Source organism: Ascidiella aspersa, chromosome 9 (assembly GCF_963924565.1).
Source record: "Ascidiella aspersa chromosome 9, kaAscAspe10.2, whole genome shotgun sequence".
Taxonomy (NCBI): domain Eukaryota; kingdom Metazoa; phylum Chordata; class Ascidiacea; order Phlebobranchia; family Ascidiidae; genus Ascidiella; species Ascidiella aspersa.
The window spans coordinates 6,337,684-6,362,903 of record NC_139455.1 but is presented as its reverse complement, the minus strand read 5'-3'; the positions used below and the strand labels follow the sequence as shown (position 1 = coordinate 6,362,903).

The 25,220-nt window shown below is 38.2% G+C and overlaps 1 protein-coding gene across 1 annotated transcript; it reads left to right on the top strand.

Annotated features, from left to right (window-relative positions):
• The first annotated feature begins 395 nt into the window (after positions 1 to 395).
• LOC146132082 (complement factor B-like) lies at positions 396 to 15,880 on the top strand. Its single transcript, XM_083396748.1, has 20 exons — positions 396 to 956; positions 1,281 to 1,424; positions 1,907 to 2,050; positions 2,466 to 2,687; positions 2,936 to 3,073; positions 3,716 to 3,895; positions 4,497 to 4,700; positions 5,471 to 5,656; positions 7,062 to 7,273; positions 8,971 to 9,115; positions 9,728 to 9,856; positions 10,164 to 10,237; positions 10,820 to 10,982; positions 11,797 to 11,939; positions 12,572 to 12,689; positions 13,206 to 13,342; positions 13,532 to 13,745; positions 13,970 to 14,120; positions 14,377 to 14,512; positions 14,915 to 15,880. Exons 1-20 carry the CDS (start codon positions 908 to 910, stop codon positions 15,086 to 15,088), a joined length of 3,063 nt encoding a protein of 1,020 aa, XP_083252874.1. The 5' UTR covers positions 396 to 907; the 3' UTR covers positions 15,089 to 15,880.
• Positions 15,881 to 25,220: the final 9,340 nt, after the last annotated feature.

The window sequence follows — 25,220 nt, the reverse complement described above, 5'->3', positions numbered from 1 at the left end:
AGTCCGTTTTGTTGAAAAAGCTGACGTATTTACATGCGATTTTTTTATTTTCTCGGCCTTAAAAATCGCGCCCCTTTTAAAATTGCTCAGACTGCTGAATAAACTGGTTGGGTAAATTTGAACTTAAAGCAAACGAAATGCGACTTCAGCATTCAACTATTTCCGCCAATTGAAGTCTCACTTGTCTCCAATTCAGCACAGAACAAGCCTTGGCCGATTGACTTTAAACGTATTTCCGCGTTCCTGCGCCAAGCTAGGCACTTGGCAAAGCCCGCTGACTCGATGTGGGATCTCTTTTAATTTTGTTTTTCTGCGTTTCATACCAAAGTCGAACAACAAAAGTATACAAAGTAAAGTACTTCCCGCAGAGAGAGCCCAGTAGAGTAAGAGGAAAACAGCAAGGTGCCGTGGAACAACTTTGGCCTTTGAGTGAAGAATAACAGGACGGCAAGCTAGTGTATTTCGCGACGCCCGCAGTTTTATTTTGTGGTCTTTTAGGAATTTCAAGAATTTTAGTCTTGGAAACAGTTTATGATTTTACGAAATGTATTTGTAAATTAATAAAACATAATTATAATTTGGATTTTAGTTAAATTTCCAATTTTCGCTTTTTCGGCCTTTCTATTTGCTAAGTGTGTGTCCTGTCTTCATGAATGCGACGTGCATAAAACTTCAAAACGTTAGAGCCAACTTTATTTGCCAACAGAGCTGCCATTGACTATACATCTGGAAGCGATAGTTTATATGTTATGCTATTTACAAAACAAACTTTGATTTCAACTGTCTATGTTAGGTCTGATAATTATCATTATAATAGAATTGGTGTTGTCAGAACCCCAATAACGCAATCACTTTTTGTCACTGCCAGCACGAAAAAACATAAAAAACGTTGTACAAAAAAGAAGACATGGAAAACACTTGTCGCTTGGCCTTCTTTTTCTGCCTATTATGGGTCGGTAAGTATTGGCTGTCGATGTGTTTAATTTGTTACCGGCGTGGTATCACCCTTGGACAACTAGATTTAATTTGGCTTTAAAGATGCGAATGGAATTAAAATAAGAGCAGTTTAGATTTGCTAATAAGAAGAGAATTAGAATTACCGAATTTTTGATAACCAGAATTTGAACTAGAATTTCATTTAATTAGTCTCAATCTTTCTGTGTTAATCGAGATTTATTTCCATAAACTGTGAATGGTAAATATTTGTGCCTTTATTTTAATACGTTTCAGCATATATAGTTTATTCTTTTGAGACTGATTTTTTGCCCATTTATCTCCAGGGACGCTGGGTCAACGAATGTGCGCCTTCGGTGGCTTTCGCTGCCCCACCAGCGGCCAATGCTTAGCGGAATGGCAGCTTTGCGACGGCGTGGAGAACTGCTTCGACGGCGGGGAAGACGAAAGCTACGAATTCGCGCGCTGCGGTAAGTTATAAGGACCAAGCGACGGTTGCTTACGCACGACTAAACTGCTCAGCTCCAAGCGGCCAAAACAACTAGCGATGTCCGAAAATAGGTGTTTGGGACTAAAACGTGTTTTCCTACCTTGTGACTATCTCGTTCCGCATTGTAGTTTTAGTTACTCTCATAACGATTTGTTTAGTGTTTCATTATTCGCCAAACATAGTTTGCATCGCCAACGTTTCTTATGCATTTTTGCTTCAATCTTCTCTTTTATCGTTGATATTTTCTATTTTTTGTTGTAACCTGAGCTTCTTATACCTTCAGGGTCAACGGACTCGATAACCATTTGTTGGTTCTTCGTTGATCCTTTGCTACTGTGTTCGCATTGTAGCAACAAATAAACAGTTATCAGTTATTACCTTAAGGGATCCGGTTAAAGACCCAATGAAAGAAACGAAACCTCTCGCGTACGACTGTTTTGCTAAATGTTGAAATTATTTCAGGTCTTCCGTCTTCCTGTCCCACCCGAAACGAGAGCAAGGTGCACGGAAGATACTGTCGCCGCGATTGCTCTAACAGGCGCTGCGGTGGACCCAGGAAAAGTTGTATGTGCGACGGCAACTGCGGAATGTCTTGCTACAACAAAGGTAAACGGACTCTTCGTTGGTTTTGCGCAAACGCACACCCCGCTAACAGAACCGTCAGTCGTGGAAGGTTGATTGCTCATGGGCGTAGAAGTAAAGCAGCTCATACGAACGAAAAACACGCACGATTATATAGGGCGCAGAATGCAATCACCATTCCAACGTAAACCATTATTTTCTGCGCCTTAGGTACGCTAGCGAAATACCAATGCGTGCATAAAGTGTGCGTCAATTCGATTCATTTCGATTCGACCGGATTTCAGTCAACTCGATTCGATTCTATGGGATTCGATTCGATTTTGATTCAATTAGATTTGATCGGACTTCGTTCGATGCGATTATTTTTTCATTATTACGATTCGATTCGATTCGATTCGATTCGATCCGATTTAATTGGACCCTCATCGTTTAATTTCAGAAGCGCCATGCAAGGCGCCACCAATAATTCCCAGAGCCTTGGGCTACCTCGTGCTTCGATTTCCTCCCGAAGGTGGTCACATGATGGAACCAGTCGAATCACCTCCCTACAAGTACGGCGACGTGCTGGAGTACATTTGCCCGCTTGGCTACGCAGCAGAGGGACCAGAAATCACTTGCAATTCGAACAGGGACTGGACCCATGCCACTGTGGTCTGTGCACGTAGGTTTTGCGTTAACTAAGGTGAGGATTCATATCCGTGACGGTCCAGGACGTCATTTTGGTAAAAAAGAGCACCCCCCCCCCCACACACACACATAAAGAGATATTGCTAGAAACCTTTAGTTGGCCCACCTTTTTAAAGCTGTGATATCGAGAAAAAATGCCAGTAGTGTAGTTTCCGCGCTTTTAGGGCTTGTTAAGGTAACCTTTTCTCATAGAACTGACGTTCGCACCCTTCATTTTTGCAGTGGTTTGTCCTTACGACTATAGGTTGGTGGAGAGATACGACCTGCGCTGCGGCGAGGATTGTGTTACAAGTGACGACTGCCCGGGCTCCGAGAGTTGTGTCTGTGACGGCCCTTGCGGGAGAACCTGCGTCGACAGAGGTCCGTATCAAATTGGCGCAACCAATTACAGACAATATCATTGTTGTCTTACTAAGCAGCAGCAACTACGCTATAAAAACTCACAAATTTTGACGATAAACTTTTTTTGGTGTTTTTGGCCCAATTATAATATTAGCTGATTTACTGAGGATGTCATTCGAGCTGTATCCAGCTCTTACCGGCAAAATAATCTTCACTGTCAAGAAAAATGTTTGAAAATTCAAAAATTAGGAAGGTTGACTTTTTTTAATTTTTCAGTTTCTTATTCCGAACAGGTTTTCGGTCACTCAGGTAAATCAAACAGCTCAAAAAATGACAATGACAAACGAAACTTTTGTCAGTTTTTCAGCAAAATATTCGGCTTGTTTCAATTTTAATTTTTTCAATATAATTCTAGTTCAGATCTTAATTTTCAATTTTCGCCAATTTGCCAAATCTTCTAATCCAATTTGCGAAAAACTGTAAGGCTCCTGTTTTAATTCCAATGCAATTTAAAAAAAGCTTAAAAACAAATCTAGCTTAATTGCTCAAACGAGTAACTAAGGGGAGATTCTGACGCTCAGGGGCAATTTTAAAAAAGCTAAAAAAGCCTAGCTTTCTCAATTGCGCAACGAGTAACGAGTGAAGTTTTTTTACGCTCAGAGGCCGATTGTGTGGATGCACCTCCCCTTCCAAATGCCCAAGTAGAGTACGCCGGACTGGGCATCGAGCGTAGGGCAAACTACTTCTGCAACCATGGCTTCTTCGCCACGGCCGGGGACAGTACTCATGCGTGTTCGGGCGGTTCGAGAAAGTTCTACGGCAATCCACTGAACTGCATAGGTGGGTGTTTGTTCCGCTGTGTATAGTGTGCAACTATACCGGCACACTTGTTTGCCTGTTTGCGGCCTTTTAAGATAAATTATTGGTATTTGTAGTATTTACAGAATAAAAGTCTTTAGTTACATTTAGATATGTTTTCGTTGATGTCTTTGCTACAATTGGGATTCATTTCGGTATGTTTGGTTGTACAAAACAGCAAACACGTTGTATTGTATAACAAACGAATGGTCGCTCATTACATGTACAAGACGGTATTAGTTTAACGTAATTTAATCTTACAAAGAATGCTCAAGCTTTACCAGGTGGCCTGTACAACTTTTACTAATTATTTCCAATTTCAAGTGGGAAAAGCAGAAGCTTTCACTCAACTAAACGTTTTAACTATTAAAAAAAAGTTTTTTTGCTAACTTTTGCATATTAACATACCTATACTTGTGTTGAAGATCTGCAAAAAAATAAGGGCAGCGCAAAAAAAGTTTGTCGAAGCTTTCCTAACTCCAAAAGCTAATACCGTTCGCTGTGAGTGTGAGTTCGGTACTTCTTCCCTAAGAGACCTTTTAAGCGATTTTTTCTGTTTGAAATGATGACGTGTGCTTTGCAGAGGTCCGATGCGGCCACCCGGCCCGCCGCCTGAGAGATCGCAACCTAATGGTGGAACCTCGCTTGTCGCAGAGCAACTACAAGCGAGTCAACACAACAGTTCGTTTTGGCTGCAAGCGAGGCTACCTTCTGCTCGGATCGGCCAATCGCACTTGTCAGGCGAACGGACGTTGGAGTGGGCTTCCCCCCGCCTGTAGAAATCTCGGTATGAAAATTTACTATGGTGCTTAGTAATGCTCACCGTTGCGCGGCCGCCTGTTGCGGGTGTTTGCAGCAGGGCTGTGGAGTCAGTTCAAAATAACCCGAGTACGACTGTAGCCAAACCAAATCCGAGTTCCGAGTCCGACTCCGGACAAATGTGCGATTTCGTCGAGTCCGGAGTCCGGCTCCGAATCTGCAGCCTGTATTTCACCCATTTACCTAAACATTTTTCTTTCATTTACCGAAATAGGGTGGATATTCATTAAATACCTCTTAGGAGTGACATCTAGCTCATTCAGCCTCAATACGTGGTTGAGAAATATTCAACCAAACGTTTTTCCACACTTACAGTTTACGGTTTGTCGTCTTTCCAAATTGGTACTGCGCATGCGCAAGTTGGATTCGGGACTCGGGTAGCCTAACGTTGTCTAACTCGAACAACGAGTCCCGAGTCCGACTCCAGCAAAACAAACCGTCTCCGTCGAGTTTCAAATCCGACTCCAGCGAAACAAACCTACTCAGTCGAGTTACAAATCCGACTCCAACGAAACAAACAGAATCTGTCGAATTCCGAGTCCGACTTCAGTGAAACAAACCGACTCCGTCGAGTCCCGATTTAGAGTCCAGCAAAACAAACCGACTCCGTCGAGTTCCGAGTCTGACTCTTGTACTTAAGTTATTTTGCACATTACTGGACCAAGACATACGTCATTTTGAAATGACTTGATTACAACACTGCCGTACTTGTAACCGATTTCGACATGTTGCGCGCAGCACGGGCGAACAGAGAATGCCCGGACCCCGGTTTGCCGGTGAACGGCTGGCGGTCTGGTGATAATTTCGGCGAAGGCCAGACTGTACGCTTCGGCTGCGAGATCGGCTTCGTTATGGAGGGATCGGACAGCATCATCTGTCTACAAAGTCTCGAGTGGAGCGACGGAGGGGCTCCCAAATGCTTCGGTGAGTTTGCGTCAGTTGTTTTTTGTTTATTACCTGGAGTGGATGGCTTGCAGTGGGTTTTTGGTTTTATGTTTTCGATGGTTTCGCCTGGTTAATTGGGATTATCAGTAGCCTAATTGCTTTTGCAAATTTTAAGTACCGAAATAGGAAGTTGTCAGTTAAAAATTTTGTCTATATGTTTTTGTTTTTTAAGTGGAATAAATTTCCGATTAATATTGAAAGGTTTCTAAAACGATAAAAAGTCACATAATCTTATTTTCAATAATTCGACATATCTAAGATGCTATACGTACTCGTGCATCAAAAAACGACGCTGAATTTAGCTTGATATACTTATACCCTTCCGCAGAAAAAAATCTATATTTTTTAACTACAATGGCCGCCTTGCTTTGCGCGGACCTCTACTGTTTCGAGTTATAGACATAAAAAATGTTTGGGGCACTTTCGGTGCGCAATGACTCTTTACACAATTTGTTAAACTAGTCCTGTAAAGGTTTGTGATCTTCAGAAACAACTAAGGTTAATTCTTCAAACTAATAAATTGTATTTCGTGGCCTTAAACTCGAAGCAAACGGTAAACGTATTTTTCCTCCAGCAGAAGATAATTAATTATTGAAAGTATCTGTGTAAAAACGTTATTTGTTATCTTTTTTGCAAAATTTCAGTAAACATTTTACAACGCGCACTAAATTGCACAATAATCTTCGCGACAGGGCCGGATTATGCTTTTTAGAGGTCCTAAGCACTTAAGACATTGGTACCCTATATGTGTCATTCAAAATATAAACACAAAAAGAATTAAAATGATACCTACGAAAGAAAATTAGGCAAAATTTATTTGAACCGGACAACTATTGAGGTCTGAATCGTGTGTTGAATTGTTTTATTAAGAACCAATGCACCATTGATAATTCGGCCATGAAAATTTCTATGGTGCACCGTGTGTTTAGTGAAAATAGTTTGCAAAAATTGAAATAAAACCGAAAATTAACATTAAAAGGGTGTACGAATCATATCTCTCTTTTATAAAGTAGGGCCAATAATCTTCAGCTAATAACAAAAACGCTTATATTTGAATTGCAGCACCCCTCGAAGATTTTTCCGTAGGTAATGCACGATAATCTTATAATAAACGGAACTTGAAGACACCAGAAATATCCCCGACGTAGTACGGTATAATTGGATTTATTCCACTCTAATCTTATACCAAAAGTTGTAAAGTCGAGCAAAAATCAGATCCCTAAAAATTCTAAAATATCTTTCGGCGCCCTTGAGCATTAGAAATGACACCCTAGGGTGGCGCGGCACCCCGGTTGAGAACCACTGCAATAGAGGCTTAACATACTAAACAATGCGTATATTTTGGTATTTACCTCGCTGTCAACCGTTTCCTTTTTGTTCGAAGATCCCCGTTATCCACGAAACACGTTCGAGGCGCTCAGCAGCTTTTCGGAGACGATCGACGTCCTTCCGACGGACAGTCACCGCGGTGGCAGGTCAATTGACCTCAAGTACGACAAGGGACTGGAGATCGCCTTTGTGATTGATTGCTCTCCGAGTATGGCAAAACAGGAGTTCACCAACGCGATTCGCTTTGCCAAGAAGCTGGTGGAAAGGGTGAGAGCAAACTTGGACAACCGGATTTATTTTAGTTTTTGAAAATTAGATTAGAACTAAAATCAGAGCATTTGTGTTTTTTTCAAATTAGATTAAAATTAGACTTGATCATTTTAGTTTTCTCAAATTAGATTAGAATTACCGAATTCTGAAAACAACGAATTTCCACTGGAATTTGAACTAGATTCACATTGCAATTCTTATGCATTTCAGCATAACATAAGCTCTTCAGAATGTACAAATCAACAACAAGTCTTTCCGACCAAGAAGTTTTATTTCAATTTTTTTGTTTTGGCTGAGAGACTAAAAATGCCGTTGAACAACTAAGCATTTTAAATGAAATCCGAATTGGACTAGAATTGGAATTATAGCATACAAGCAACTCACAAACTAGATTAGAATTAGCCGCATTTTGTTATAATTCTTTAAGTTAGAAAGCTAGAATTACCTAGTTGTCCAAGTCTGGGTGAGAGTCATGTGTGTTCCGCTCTTGCGCCGGCAACAAGGTTTCATTAGGTTTTTGCGTAAGTCCTTTTTTCCAAAAAAAAACACCTCACCTACCCTCGAAAATATCAACTATATGTTCGCCTGTTTTAACCAGGTAAAATAGAATCTCCTGTGATTTTGCATGTTTAGGCAAGTTTTGAGGGGATTTTCGTTCAAGTCTCTAATGAAACTCTTGTCAACTTAACCTATGCAAATGCATTTTAACAAAGTGTCATTATTTTTTGTCTTTTTAACGTAAAGAGCAGAACGGACCTATTGTTTACAAATTTAGCCAACTGTATCTGGATCAACGATGAAACGGGAGAACACAATAAGACCTACAAAGCAACAATAACTAAAGCCGAAAAATTTATAACAACATAGTATTAAGACCAACGAAATAATAACTCCAAATATGCAGTAATACCCACGAAAAAATAGCGTCTAAAACTAAATCGTTTGAATAAGACATAAACCCGTCGGAATAAGTCCTAAATTCAGCGAAATAAGGTCTGAATGGCCAAAACAACGCCTAGAACTGTAGGGACAGGGCATGGGACGATCGGGGGCCATCGATCTGGTAACGACCGTTTTAGTGTCGACATTTTGGCTCCCTCAACTTTTAACGGCGCCGCTGTTTGGGCAGCGGATAGTTGGGTCCTGTTCGGGTTTTTTGGTGGGTAATAGGTGTGGTTAGAAAATCGGAAAGGTTTAAAATTACTATGAGAGTTAGTGGTGTACTTATGGGTGGGGGGTTGGGTTAGGCAAGATGCTGTATAGGCTTAATTCTTGCATTTTAGGTATTATTCCGACGGGTTTAGGACTTATTCCGGTTTAGAAGGTACTACGACTATTAGGTATTAGTCTTATTATGATTTTTTCCGAACTGTGTTTTATTCTAACGTTTCTGTTGTTCTTATTTCGAGCTTAACTTATCTCAAAACAAAAACATCCTCTATTGGTAATTATTGCACCTAGTTTTAAAATTGTTAATTAGCTTAATTTATTTTAGGTCAAATAACCTAATTTTGTCTCTTTTAGAGAATTTTATGGCTTTACACATTGTTAGAAAAAAAAAACTTGAAATACCTTCTTGGCTTGTTATTTTAATGACCTTAACATTGGTTTATCACTCTATCACATGACACTTTTAAACGAGTTTTACAGTGTTCTATTTAAAAAACAACGTTAATTACCGATCACGATTTCAGATGGAAAGCTATTCGAATGCCGTAAATTTTGGCATCATTGTCTTTGCAAGCGAGGCCAAGGCCGTCCTTGATTTATCTGACGAAGTTTCGGACATTGCGACAGTTATTAAGAAACTTGACGAAGTGAAAACCAACTATTCTGCAAGTAAGTTTGATCCAAAGTTTATTTCATTTATGTGTATCCTAAATACATAGTTAAACAAACAAAATTAGCTTTGGGTTATTTCTCACATTGTTCGTATTTGTCAATTAACTACTTATGATTATGGCATTTGGCACGACTTGATTATAGCACCCGGATCAAAGTCTTGTAAAGAACTAGTTTGACTTTAGCTAATATAGTATTCCTTTCAGCCATTGAAATTTTGCAAACGTATTACTAATACAGTGAGCTTGCGTTAACAAGAGAATGACATATTTTAAGGTGTTTTTAATCCGTCACTTGGAAAATATTGCCATGTTTAATAGTTCAGTTTAGTTCAGGCTCTGATCTTGGGGTTCCTCCCATACTGTATTTTTTTTCCCTATTTCAACTCCGTAAACGCAAAAAAAAATTGATTCTCCGCGCGAATTAAAATTTTTAGTACGTCTTATCTTATTTTAATAAAAGTCATATTTGACCAAAGGCGCCTTGCGTCTTATCGTACCCTAGAAAACTTTTCGCAAATAATGAAAGCTTTTGCGCAATAAAAGACATGTCTCCTGGACAGTCAGCCTATTTTAAACATAGTTTCACTTACCCCAATGTTTGTCGTAGAGATACTGAGCAACAACCTTAAAGAGGGAACAAAAACTAATAAGGCCCTGCTTTTGCTGAGCCTTCAGCTAGCAGATACTTTCTTGAGATATCCGGACAGAAAACGTCACATATTTATTTGCACAGACGGTGAGTATTACGTTTTCGTATAGCAAGAGATAAAAATAATGGATAAACAACGAAACTTTGGAAAATTTGCACGTTAAACTTTGGAAACTTTGTAGACTAAATCAACAATGTTTCGACGTATTTAAAAACAGTTTCCGAAATATCAAAGCCCATACAGAATTACGTGGCATTTTGAACGTTTCGAATATCTCTTCAATCCTTATCAACACGAACGTTTGTCTTGTACATCGTCTCTCAGTTAAAACAAAGCAAATTGTCGAACAGCACTAATTCACGTTTGTTTTTTCGCAACGGCTTTTGTTTCCAGGCCTTCACAACGAAGGGGGGGATCCTGTCAAAACCAAAGATAATATGGAATCTAATTATAACGACAAAATAGAAGTAAGAGTATAAACTATTTTGTCATTCTTTCGTCGCGTTATACATTTGCCAAAAAAAAAATCAGTTTTAAACCCGTGGACCAGACTTGAAACTATCATTCCTTAGTTTTTTTCGAAATTATATAAGGACTTTAAGGTAGACGTTTTGCTTGCCAAAATAAGTTTGGCATGATAGTTACCGAATACGCACGAAATATAAGTTAAACTAAACTATGATATATAAATATATTTTACCAATTACGTTCAATTTACATTGAACAAGTGATGTGACGTATAGATCGTTAGCATTGCACGTCATTTCAAAATTGGCATCGTATACTTCAATCATGGTTTTGTTAATTACTGAGTAACACTGCTGAGTAAAGGTCCATTATATTGGAACACTTTAGCTATTCACAGATTTAATTTATATAAAATGTTTGATTTCTTTCGCCTAATAGACTACAATCAATGTATGCAGTTTTCCTAGGCCGCGTTAGACTGCTCTAATGAAACTAAACTAGTTTTGGACTTTTTATGTTATCCACGTTAGTTTACTCTGTTTACGAAACGTTTTAAATTTGCGACGTGCTTTCTGAATTAGTTTTACAGCGTCAGCTCTTGCAAAGAGTGTGTCAACCGTAACTGGCCAAGAAAGCAAAACCTCGAGCTCATAAACTTGGCCAGCAAGCCTGCCAACTACATTCACCTGGAGAGCTACTACCTACTTTACAAAAGCTTGGATAAGGTCTTCAATTCCACGTTTGGTGAGTGTTTTAAAACTCCTTGCGGTTTCTATTTTAAACGGAAAACGGACAGAAAAAAACAAACAACAGAACTAAAAATTTAGCGGAAGAAGGAGCAAGAAAAGTCAGGAGTCGATTTTGTTAATGACACTTGCTACAGTGGGTTTATTCATAAATTCACCTGTACCCCTGTTTTTAATCAATTTCTGAAGCATAGTTGCAGTCAGCCTTGTCCAATGTAAATCATGCCAACACAGAAAACTCGATCAAAACTCTGTAGCAATGTTTTACCCATTTGAACACTTTTCGTAAAAACGAGATAATATAACAACTAAATAAATATATTTTTTTAATCACTTTGGTTTCGCACTTAAAAAAATCCAAGTAAGTTAAACAACAAATGACTTTTCGAGGTTACTTTAAAGGTACTTTTCGAGATAATGTAATATCTATTTCCCATGTAACATCATAGAGCCCTATACATTGTTCGTCTTCAAAATGAAAAAGTAATAATGACCCAAATAAACCTTAAAACCGTAACTTTAGAGTTAGGTCCACATTCTTTTGGCCTAAATCAGAACATTTATGCCCATTTTGGAAACAATTCGACTAGAAAATTGCACACATTTGGTTTATTGTTATCTGTAATAAACAAAAAAACAGAGGGTCAACAGCAAAAAATATTGGCACCTCTGCTCTAATCAAAACAGTATTTATTTTTACTAAATTATTGTTACCATTTCAAGTCATATGGGCTGCTTTATTTTGCTTAATGGGCTGTGTGGAGCTGTGTGAAAGTTCAGGCCTCAACGTTTTGTTACCGTCGCCGACACAGATTACAGCGAATGCGGGCAAGCCGGTGACGATAGAAGCATATTGAAAGAAAAAAGGGGTGGAAGGGTGATTGCTGGCAAAGCAGCCGAGAGGGCGTGGCCTTGGCAGGCGTTCATATTCCGAAGAGGAGGATCACTTCATAAAGTATGCTGTACATAATCTGGCAGTGTTGTAAACAGGTCACTTTTAAATGACTCAAGTCCCAGTCAAGTCTTTTTTAGTATAAAAACCAATTTAAGTCGTAACAATTAGAGCAAGTCCACTTCAAGTAAAGTCCTAGTCACAAATAAAACGTTAACGTAGTAAAAGTGATAAACTCATACAAATGTAAGCATCAACTCAACTAAAATATAATAAACATAAAGCAAGCAATTTGTTTTATTTGTGCAAAAATGATGATAAATAATCCAATTTTATAAATAAAATACTTAAAAAAACTTCTTATTTCAAAAATTTTAAATAATGAAAAAACACCTTATTTCAATCTAAGCCATTTTACTCAATGGAATTTAGTCAAGTCAAGTCGTTTAAAAACAGTAACTTAAGTGTAGCCTCCTTAATTTAATTCATTGACTTTAGCCAATACAACACTTTAATCTACTTATTAAACTAAAATAATATTTTTTTGATCTTTTATTAGGTCTGTTAGTAAAAAAAAAACGGTTGGTCAATACAATGAACCTTTCTAATTGTGGGAAGTGGGGCGCCAATTTAAAAAAATTAGTGTATATGGGCTTTTCACTGTCGAATCTAACAGTAAGTCATTTGACATGCAGAGTATGAAAAAAGGCCTGAAGGGCGGAGGATCTCTTATCAATGACAAGTGGGTTTTAACAGCTGCGCACGTGACTGAGGTAATCGCCGATCAGTACAACGCCTTTGCGGTGGGTCTTGGTAAGTCTTCGACCAGGGGCTTGTTGACAAATATGATATTTGACAAAACAGTTTGGTAGTTGCTTTGTATGACGATAAGGGGTGTAATTATAGCAACTCATCAACGGCGTATTATTTCTTCACCTGTACTCAAAGTTAAGTCAATGTTTCTTTATTTTTTTTCGAGTCAATCCAAAAACTAAACCAAAATAAAACGGCGGGGCGACCAAATTTTCCTCAGAACGTTACGTAAGCAAAGAAAATATAAACGAAAAAATTACAAGGCATTATTCAGTTCTAATTTAACTAATTTGAGCTACGTCTTCGTGATGCTTTTACAATTTCTTAAGTATTGTAGAAAGCTTGTTAAGAACCAATCTTAATGAATCTAACCATATAAAACTACTGCAGTGGGCGAAACAATTTTGGGTCGCGACCCTTAATTTGAGAAACACTGCGTTAAGTGTTTTGCACCCTGCTATGAATGTTGATTTAAAATACTTTCTTTAAATATTTTTTTTTTTGGTAACGTGTTAGGCTTTTTCGAATTGCCGGTCAAGAAGTGGGATAAACGTAATCACAACCCTAAAGCAGAGAGGTTCTTTCAACCGTGCAACATCATCCAACATAATAATTATAACAGAGATTTCCATTATGACTTCGACGTGGCGCTTGTGAGTAACTAAAGCATTTTAACGATGAAACAAACATAGCCTAAATGTCCTGCTTATCGCATTCGTAAAATATGTGAGTGTCTGTGAACTTCATATACTTTATCTAAAAAATATTTCTGCCTGTCTGGCACATCAGCATCCAGACAGTTATTTGCCTTTTACTCTGATTATAATGTTTCTTCTCTGTAGATTCGGATCGGTAAGGAGCTGGTGTTAAACAGTCAGCGTGAACTTGTGCCCTCTGACGACGGCTTTAACGGCCGTGTGCCGCTATCCCCTTACGTCAGGCCTGTGTGCTTGCCTTGCAGTGGCGGCTGTTTGAATCGAGCAGAAATGCTGAACAGAAACGGCCAACCAATGATTTCCGACAATGATTCTCCTAAGGTTTTGTGTCAAAAAGAAGGTAAAAAAGATGGGTCGTCTCATAATTCAAACCCTCAACCAAATTTTCGTTTTTTTTATTAATGTTTCGGGACAGCAAAATATGTATGTATTTTTCAATCTTCAATTTTTGACCTAATTGAATCCCGAGCAAAATTCGTTTTTCAAATGTTGTTTTATACATTCAATCTTGAATGCTGAAATGTTCTCTAAGAAGGGATAAACTTTTGGCTATTTTATTTTTAGTAAACTGGTTATTGGATGATGGTAATGATAAAACAACGATCATTGCAACTGGTTTTGGCCACATGGAAGTTGTCGAAGGCGATAACATTCCCAAAGTCCTAGCTTCGAATAAACTCCAACAAGTTGAACAAAAGTTGCTCAGCAGACAGAAGTAAGTATCCCTCGTGTCACGCAATATGTACATGAATTTTATTTTAAGTTAAACAACCTTAAAAAACACAATCGAGTCAATTAAGAAAATGTGAATAAAACTTCGCTCTCTAAATCAAGCATCAAGCATCATTTTCTGAAAAATGGTTACTTAAATGGTCCGAAAACACAAAGATGTCTATAATGATATTTCCGCGATGGTTAACGACTTTGGAAGCTCGGGCGACACACATCAACAACCTACATAATAATTTCAGTTGCAGTGCCAACGTAGAAAGGATGAAGGATATAAATAAAGAATTCACCGAAGAAATGATATGCGCCACCTTTAAAGGAGCCAATGAAACAGCGGATACTTGTGTGGGAGACAGCGGTGGACCATTGGTCCGAAAGGTAGGCCTGTCGTTTTTACAACAATACAGTAATGTTCGCACTTTGTGCGGAATATGTTATTTCATCACATGCAGAGGTTTGTAAATAATGTATCAGGTGGTGAGATTTTCATCTTATCAGGTGGTGAGATTTCATTCCTTAACGATGCGCTTTCTGTGGAAAATAACCTCTTAGTTAAGCAAACTCGGCTTTGCTGCTTTGCTGCAATGCCGGACAAGTGAAAGCAACATTGCCTGCTGACACGAAAAGAAAAAAATTAAATTATAAAAAAAATATTTTTTTTTTTCTAGCAGTAATATGCAAGACCCTTTCTATTCCGAAAAAAATCACCGTATACTTTAAAGGCAACGCTGGGCCGTTGTGCTGTACTTTTTTGTTGTAAAACACTCTTCTTACTGGCAGGTCGTCAACTCACAAACCGGAGAAACGTGCTGGGTGCAGATTGGGATTGTGAGCTGGAGCTACGGATGCGGGTACGTACGCGACGGAGAGCGTTTTCCAGGCTACTACGCAAACGTACCGAGATTGGCAAGTTGGATCAACAACACGATGAACGAGCACGATGTGTGCGAATAGTCAAAGCCGATTGTCACATTGTCACATAGTGCATGCTCCGTAACACGAAAATAAAAACATAGTTTGCGAAAGGGAACCTTATATCGTGCAGAATTTATTTGCGTTAGCCAGTCAGGAAAACAGCTGCTAGGGGTTTTAAATAGAACCTTTTTTGCCATTTTCACTGTATTTGATGAGCTATTTTGTAAAGCAGTGTTTCTCAACACATAGCTCGTGACCCAAATTCGGGTAGTGTACATGGTTAAACTTATTGAGATTTGTTTTGAGCAAGATTCCTCCGGAAGTTGAGAAAATTACTTCAGCTATTCGACAAAATGGCTCATATTAATAAAATTTGAAAAATTACCATGTTAATGTACTCGATTACAAAATGTTTAGTGAAGAAAATTCGGTCGCCAATGCTTCGCGCTTATATTTTTAGTTTTTTTTTATTGGTTAACAGAAAAGTCAGAAAAATAAAGTACAGCGGCAAATATAGCTACTTAGCTACAACGCAATGAGTTTGAGTCAAATTAAAGCGTCGGAAGAACTACACGAATATACGAAACATATTTGCTAACGCTATACGATTATACATTATTCAGTCCTCTATTTTGCTTGATGTTCCTTTCTTTCTGTGTTTGTGGTGCATGGGTTTGTATTTTCATCCAACCTGGGTAGCCTATGGACTTGAAGGTTTTTTTTTTGGTTAATTTAGCCCTGTTGTTCTTTTGCATCTGATGGTTGCATGCTTGTATACTGTGGAATGTATGCTTGTGAACTACGGACTCCTAGGATGAGACCTTTTGGTATTTGTTGGTTGAGGTCTTTCCGTATTTTCCGGATGGTGTGTTGTGCAATTCTTGATTTTCCCAGTCTTCGTGCTCTGTTGCAATTTCCAGTGATGCTGTTTATCTTTTCATTGATAATTTTTTTTTCATTGATAATAAAAGTACAGGACAAGTATTCTGCATCTTTTCTTGTTTAAGTATTTTCCGGTTATAGAGAAATGGTCCAATTTATTTTTGTTAAGTTGTTTGCCTGAGATCTTCGTTGGACATGGGTTTGCCCGTCCTGGTTGGTAGCAGTGCCAACAATTGGCATTTCATTTTTTGTATAGAAGATACTTAATATTGGGGCGGCTCGAAAAACAGAAGATAAACACTGTTGCAAAACTTTGAGATTTGAATCCTATTAGAGACAGCCATTCTGCCTTGAGTAGTGATATATATACGAAGTAAAACGCCAGGATAAATCACCGCTTCAGGGCGCCCGAGACCACGCCTCAGAGGCTTTAGCGTTGGGGCAGTTCAAGCTGTCTTAGGATTACTTTTTTTAAAGCTCATTCGCTGTCCATGTTTTTTAAAGAACCTGATATCAATAAAACAACATACCGATATCATACCTATATGGAAAAATAGAGGTTTAAGAACGCATGGTTCCCAGGTGGTGGGGGCCAAACCATTGGAAATAAACGGGTTTTAAACTTTTGTGGGTGATTCTTTCTCAAATTTGCAGTTGCCCCCCTGGAATTTCACAATGCGATTATTAGTATTATTTATAAGTGTAATGTATATGAAGGTTAAAAATATTATACATTATCCATTGCCCCCAGGGGCGGGAGTTCTTACCCTCTTTTTGTAAGTGATTTTATCGTTTTTTGTTTGTTTTGTCATGGTTTAAAAGACTGTTCGAAGCGGCGTGCTTTTAAAGTAATTTGGTCACGCGTCTTAGTCTAATGCGAAACCAAAATCGAGTGCAAGACGCCGTTTTTCGTCTTTTGTTTGGTCGACCGTAAACGCTGGAAGTTGTTCTTTTTCGTTATTTGTTTAGGTTGACTGATAAGCAAGTGTGTATTCTTCAATTTGTTCGTTTTTTGCCTGAAGTTACCGTGTTTTGCAGCTGGCGCCTGACAGGATTGTTGACGACGCACGTGGTCGCTTTTGCTGGACGTATTTGGCTGTTTTTGATTAGTTTTTTTATCACGTCTTGCAACAACCATTCTATGACGTCATACTGTCACTGTTTTATGACGTCATTATTCATTAAGTCAGACGAAAAATAGGGGAATTTCCTAAGTTGAAAATTCAGGTCCCCCCTTTTTGATTTTCCCTTGATTGCCCCCCCTGGAAAATTTTCTGCGGGCGCCCCTGGCTAATAAAGTGTTCGTATATTACAAAATTTAAGTAAGCCCTTCAGACCAGTTCTCCCGAGACCTTTTGTCACTTGCAACAAGGTAAAAAAAATTTTTCGGGGCGACACATTCGACAAAACATTACCCAAAATGACGATAAAAAAAGGGGCATATACAAAATGCCGCATCCAATGCGGTCAAGGTCGAATAGGTAGCTTGTGCGCAACAGCTTTGACGTATTATATCCCTTATCCTCTATTTTATAGATTTATAAGTCCTAAAACAATCCGCTCTAAGTCCTGGGACTACCTCGGCATCTTCTTAAGTTGGCTGATCAGGAAATATTCAAGTCTTCCAAGTGGCTTTGAGAAAATGAAACTCTCTCGAAATTTTGTACTTTTCGGGTAATGTTGTACTTTAATAATTGTCTTTTGGAACAACAACCAAAAAAATACAATGACAACCGAAGCGAATATTAAAAACAAAAATTCCTATATTATTTTACATGGAATGAACATGGGTTTCAATAATATATTCTTCTGTACAACGGTTAAAAACCTTTGTTCTATTGTTAAGACCAGTGCCTTGTAACCTTCTTCCACTTGCGGAACATCAACAGAGCTAAAACACTTCGGCGGCACACCTTCGAAATATATGTCCATCGACAATAGACAACACCGATAATATATGTAGCAAAGAGAAAGGGGCTATTTATGATGAAACGTGCCTAGGGTGCCAAATATATTACGTAATACATTCCTATCGTCTTATTTTGCGTATTTGCAGGATTCCCAAAATTCTGAATCCGGTAAAAGTTCTAAAAATTGTACACTCTTACCATAGGTGATTAGAGAACAGTGGTTTTTAGTACCATTCGAAAAACAATACTTATCATTGGCGCTTTGCACTTTTTTGGTTCAATTTTTTTCCGACCATTCCACTTTAGTAAAAAGTGTACAAACAATTGTTGTATGTGTGTACCTCTGGTAGTTTCTGGTAGGTTAGTCACTTCAAAAAATATTTTGATATTTTATTTCCGGCGATAGAAGGTAATACAGGGAATCGAACCGTTTGACTTTTCCGGTTCAGGTTCGGTTCGGGTTCAAAGTTTTTTCGGCATCCGGTTCAGTTCCGGTTTCGGTTTCGAGCAATTTAAAAGTTCCGGTTCAGCTCCGGTTCGACCGTCGTTATTTGAAAACCGGTTCATAAAGTTCCGGTTCGGATACAATATAAGTTGCGTTAAGTATAAAAATGTGGGTCAATAAATGTAGAGAATAATCTTTGAATTGTAAGTCATTTAATCTAAGTTGTGTGACGTATTGAAAAAACAGCAATTTATTATTAAAATATCGGAAAAATAAAAAAATACACGTTTTATTCAATTAATGTTTATATTTTTTCTTAAAATTTCGAACATGACGTAATTTGACTCTGTAAAATACAAGTTGTGACGTCATGCTGGAGTGAACCGCTTTTGTTTACAGGTTCGGGTTCGGTTAAGGTTCAGGTTTTATCAAATTAATAGGTTCAGTTCCGGTTCAGCTCCTTAAAATCTTACAAAAATCGGTTCAGGTTCGGTTGCGGTTCGAAAAAAATTGACCCAAAACCGGTTCATAAAGTAACGGTTCGGTTCCGGTTCGACTCCCTGGGTAATATAGGTTTTAAAAAAGTTTTAAATATTATGGAAAGTTCATTAAAGTTACACCTGGATTATTGCATAAGCCATAAGGTCGCAATACCTGCCCTAAAAAGATACACACTTTTCGCATCAGTTTGACTGCTGATTAAGAAGTACCCTTAAAGAAAGCAGATAACACAATTCCGGGAACATGCTTGCGGCACACCTGGTATGTTCTCGCGGCACACCGGTTACGAAGCACTGGTTTAGACGAGCAATGCAACCAATATAAAACGTTTATTAAAGAGAAGTTTAAAAAAACCCTGTTCTAATACGACGACTATCTCCCCCGGAACCTTATCGGACAGTACGCGCGCGAATACGAAAAATAGCAAATGCAAATTAAGTGGTCGATAGTTTGCAGCGTTGGCACTTTTCGACACAAGTGCGGTCTGAAAAACGCATGAACGACAAAAAGCGGTCGCCAATTTAGAACAAATTATGTTTTGCAAAAAGAGTTTCAAATGACCTAAACTTTCGCGAAGTGCTATGTAAAACTTTCGCAGACCCCTTCGATTATCTAATCGCGAAAACACTAAAAAGTTCGCAAAACCTGGCCAATTGAAAAACGGCGTAAATACCCATTTAGTGACGCTGTTGTGCACGTGAGTATTTTCTGTCCCAATTTCTGGCACAATTTTAACACAGTCGCAACTGCAGTGGTCCCATTTTCCAGCTCTATGGCCGTGGCTGGAGATTGGAGATGTCGGATACTTTATATCTTATTCCGATATCGATACTCGATATTTTGACCAATGGTATCGTGATACGATCCGATACTAAACGACTTCATTACTGTAGACCAGGGGTGGGCAACATACGGCCAACGGGCCGGATCCGGAAACTTAAAACTAGAGAACTGCAGCCATACGATCGAACTAAGAACAACATCAACGTTGGAATAAGACCAAAATAGGACTAATACCTAATAGACGTAATACAGTCTAAATTGGAATAAGTCATAAACCCGTCAGATTAGGACCTGAATGACCGAAATAAGATCTATAAAACATTTTACCTAATCCTAAACCCCACCTCTCAGTACATCACTAACTCCCCTAATAATTTCAACCCTAACCCAATTTCTAACCTTACCTATTACCCACCAATAACCCCGAAGGGCTAAAAAGTCAGGTGCCACAACCCTTCAAAACTATTGCGCCTAAAATTCGACACCAAAACGGCGATCGTCCCAGGTCCCATACCTACTTCCTACAGTTTCAGGCCTTATTTGGGCCTTATTCCCACAGATTTTTGTCTTATTCAGACGATTAAGTTTCTTACTCTGTCATGCATATTTGGCTTTAATACTATGGTATTATTTATTTATCAATTCAGTAATCCGGCACGCCAAGTACTTAATTATACCATATCAGGCCCGCCGAATGGAGAAGTTGCCCGCCCCTGCTGTAGACAAACAAGCAAAAATAGATCAAAGGTAACATTTTTAAGGTATTAGGCTGAAATTCGTTTTGCGCTCGGAAGCCTATTTTTCTTCGATTTTAAAAGTAATAGTTTTTTTAGAATATTTTTCTTTAAAGGTAGAAAATTCTAGGTTAAATTTTTAAACGTGGCTGTAATAAACATATTAATTTGGTATCGGATCGTCAAGAAACATTTCTATACTAGGCAAATATATTTTGTGATGCGCAAGAATATTTTAAGGCAGGGACCCTCGGCAGATCAACTTTTTTGCATGTGTCTCAAAATATTCTCAAGAAACTTGTATGAGTAGCAATCGGCTTTAAAGACGTTCAAGGGTCTAGAATAAGAGTCAAACACTTCACACTACTGTGTTCAGCAGCACTCTTCTAAACTCGTTTGTTTCTTTTTGCTTGTTTTTTTCTGTGTGTTTTTTTTTCAGGAGTGTCCAACAAGCGACACGCGTGCCAAATGTAGCACGCGACCAAATCAAAAATGGCACGCAAGCCGCCCTAAATTACCTAATTTGCTATTTAGCCAATTCTAAAAAAATACCTAATTTTTTATACAGTAAATTGCCATTGTTATTCACAATATAAAACAATCTCTGCATCACGACAACTAACAATTACTTCTAATCAGGGCTGCGGAGTCGGAGTCGAACTCGGGACTCGGGACTCGGGACTCGACGGAGTCGGTTTGTTTTGCCGGAGTCGGACTCGGGACTCGGGACTCGGGTAAGACCACGTAAAACTACCCGAGTCCCGAGTCCGACGTGCGCATGCGCAGTGTCAAATTTTAAAACTGTTAAGGCGGCAAAATGTAAGTTGTAAAAGTGTAATAGCAAATGATGAAATATTTTTTAACCATGTAATGCGGGTGGATCAATTATGACATTAATATGAGTGGAATGCAAAAAATCCACCTTAATTTAGTTGCGTAAATGGATAAAATACAGGCTGTAGAGTAGGGCTACCATATTTTCAGCACCTTAAAAGAGGACATTTTCTTGCCTGCAAGTAAAACGAAAGTAGAATTGTTACGTTTGAGAAAAACGTGCCATATCCAAGTATTGCATTCAGCTTCGAAATTAACACGTCCTTTTCTGAAACACGGATACTTCTGGCGTAGCTCATCAGTAAATAGAGTTTTCCTTTTCAGCATTATAATGTATAGCTTATATTTTGCTTTATTGTTGTCTAAATTTAAAGAAAGCGTCTACTGAGAACCACCTGATGCCATAGACAAGTGGTTCTTAATCTTTTTCAGCCGTGTCTCTCCCCCCCCCCCTCTCTACGAAAAGCACTTCGGCATTTTTAATTAAATATCACTGAGACAACTTGAAAATAGTGAAGTTTGTCGTCGGGCGCGCGAAGCGCGAAAAAAATTATTGGGTTTAATTGGCGCTAAACTGTAAATTCAGCAGGATTTTAGCATTGGACACACAATAAATTGCTCGTGCACGAGATGATTTTGACAAACGTGTCGTGAGGGCATTCACTCCACAGTTGTAAGCCTGCGATGTCAGCGCAAATAAAAATGTAAGCGCAAAAATTAAACTTTGCGTTATCGTGTTTCAAAATATGTGATAACACACAACAACAGCAGCAATATTGCAAAAACATTATCGATTCGCGCAAAAAAGTAGAGTCCCCGTTGCTAGCCTGTTATCCAATTAAATAAAACATGGATAAAAAATAGTTCGAACGGTGGATGAATTTTATCGTTTATCTATAAGTTGACAAAATTTTAAATAGGGCCGTTATACCTTCAATGATATGAAAACATGCAATGGCACTCAAAGAGACTTTGTGCTAAAAGAAGTTCTAAGTAGAAAAGATTCAAAGAAAATTTTTTGCCGTTTTAATGTTAAAGTTGGAAAAACAGAGTTTGTACAGCGCTGTAGGAGTGGTATACAACACAGCGAAACCATTGGAATCATTCATTAAATATTAACTTAGAGCTAGCGCTAAAAAAATATGAGCAACTAATTTAAAATGCAAAAAAAACGGACATTTGGACATTTTTGAGCGTCCTCGGAGTATCATTCAGTTTTCTTGAGGAAAGAGGACAAAATTTTTTTCCTCCTAAAAGAGGACATATGCCAGGCCTACTGTAGAGTCAGAGCTGGACTCGGGACTCGAAATCTTATGGGACTCGGGACTCGGGAGTCAGACTCGGGTTTAATTTTTTGGCCGGAATCGGACTCGGGAGTCGGACTCGGGTTTTTTTTAACCGACTCCGCAGCCCTGGATTATATTGTAGGCTAGTGGAGGCCAGCATTCATATAACTATAAAGTTTGATTTGAAGAAACAAAAAGCAAAAGTCAGCTCACCGACGGACATTTAGATGCAGTAATGCGCACTGCTAACTACGCCGTTTTTATTATTTGTAAAAAAACGCTTTGATTATTAGAAAGAATTATATTACTAAACTTTGGCACGGGAAGAAGTTATAGGATAAAAATTGGCACGCCGGCATGTTTGAGTTGGACACCCCTGGTGTAGACATTTAATTCTACGTGAGATAATCAAACATACACAGAGTAGATGCTGTAAACCGATTAGTTAAACAAAGTAAGTTACAGCAAAACATGTATTATATCACAACCGTCAATTCGAATTTAATTTCTTTACTTGTTTTTAGCTACAAACATTACTGAAATAAATAAAAAAGAACTAAAAAATGGCCATTGCCAAATGCTCAAACTGATGTGGCAAAAATGTTGAGATTTTTTAGTTTTTAATTTGAAAATAATGTAAGTTTGCAAAAGGCAATTTGTCTATTGTTGCTGCGCAGTTGCGCACCAAGGCTTAACCTTTGAGGGTAACACTGGGTAACACCCAACAATGGCTACCACCCTAGTATTGAATAAGTACTAATACTAACACTTGACATCGGGTATCTGTTCCGATCGATTAATTCTCTTTTCTTATCTTTTGATCGCTTATAAAAACTTTAGGGAAGATAATCGGGTTACCAAAGTGTCGCTGTTATACGCTTAGTATTTAGAACGGCGCGAAAAGGGGTTAAAAACATTGATCCCAACACATCGATTGATGTCCGTTTAGGGAAGTGATTTTCAACCACGAGTCCGCACAATCATTCGAGCCCTTGAAAGGTTCTAAAGATGTCCGCCAGCACGTCAACTCAGTAATTTTTGTTCAATTACTTTCCATACAAAGTAGCCTACATGTTACAAAGCAATTAGGGTTGATGCATTTAAAGCCTAAACAAAATTCCAAGTCAGGGGTGGCCAACCAAAGAGACCAAAAGCCGCATTGATTGCTTGGTAAACCGAAAAGAGCCACACCTTAAACATGGGCAGAGGTAAATATCACCCTGTATCTTTCTTACTTACACAACCTTTGCCAGGCTAGAAATTTTGCCTACTAACAATATTGTACCTATTGGCCACATTTGGCGATTTTTTATTCACACTGCAGGACGTCTTGAATAAATGCCACCACGAAGTTAAAGTTTTTTAAATCGAACTTGACTTCACGAGGTCTGAGAAGGGTTGGATCCCGAATTTGGTTTGGAGGATTTTGTAAAAAAGTAACGCCTTAAAATAGGTCTCGTTCGGAAATATGCAACAGGTTCGGAAAAATGCGAAAAAAATACAGCGTATTTATTCTACTAGGATTTTTCAAAACTTGCTGAGACATTTTGGAATGTTAAACGAGTTAAGCTCGAAGCCCGTAAATTATTTTTTCTATAAACATTGAAACTCGAATACAACTTGAACGTAAAAGCCGCATGAAACTGGCTAAGTGGCCGCATGCGGCTTACGAGCCACGTGTTGTCCACCCCTGGTCTCATCGACATTTATTTTACTTATGTAGTGTGATACAATCATTATTCCTATTACAAATCCGCGAATTCATATGATTATAGGGCGATTATATTTTGACTTGTCAAAAAAGTCAACATTTTGTTAAAATTTACACGTTAAGTCAAAATCGATTAAAAATGCACGTCATTTACAAAATTAAATCCTTTACAAAATTAAAAAAAACATAGTCATATTTTCGAAATTGTCGTTCAGTTGAATTTTTTTTTGAAATATTAGTTTTGAGTTGTATTCAACGACATTGTAACTGTACTATATCCTTATTAGAGCAATATATGGTGTAGCTAACTGGCAAAATTAACCAGCCAGACTTAGTTTATCGCATGAGGTTGAGCTCGAACTTCGATTTTGGTTTATACAGTTTCGTATCTCTGATTAGGATAAATGTATTAATGAGTGTTGCTGTCTTTTTCGCTTCCGATTTTCAATTATCGCATTTCCTATTTCGATAACAAGGTTTTTGTTAATTTTCTGCAATTATTTTTACGTGTATTTCAACTGTTTACACAACATTTTTCTCAAATAACCAGCGTCTTGTTTTTCTTTGGCATTTTTATAGTTGCTTATATTTTTATATGACAAAAATAACTACTAGGCTTTTAAGTTCTACATAATCCCAACAAAATAGTTGATTTGTGAGCCGGCAATCGTCAAAAAAAGATCTAAAACGTGTGGTTGACGACGCCAAGGCACTAATGCGTTACTTTACGCAACAGTATGTTGTTTAAATCAATGTTTTTTTCGTTGGTCAAAATTTTGTCAAAATTTTCAATTTTTCAGGTCAAAGTTTCTGATTTTTTAGGTCAAAAAATAATCGCCCTACATGATATTAGAAAATTACCCTGAGGGCTAAAATAATTGTGAACCATTGGTTTAGGGCCTGCTGTAAACAAGATTTCGGTCGAGGATACCGGTGTTGCAGTAAGTCAGCGTGATATTTATCGAAATGTATATCGAACGTATCATACAGCGACCATAACATCCAACGACTCACCATATAATCGTTTGTAACACTATGTATATAGGTAGGTTAATGTCAGTGGTATTAGCCAAAACGGTCTCAAC

Coding starts and splice junctions, on each gene's coding strand:
- LOC146132082 (XM_083396748.1), top strand. CDS start 908: ATGGAAAACACTTGTCGCTTGGCCTTCTTTTTCTGCCTATTATGGGTC. Junction 3,074..3,715: donor GAGAACCTGCGTCGACAGAG/GTCCGTATCAAA, acceptor TTTTACGCTCAG/AGGCCGATTGTGTGGATGCA. Junction 12,690..13,205: donor CGCCTTTGCGGTGGGTCTTG/GTAAGTCTTCGA, acceptor GTAACGTGTTAG/GCTTTTTCGAATTGCCGGTC.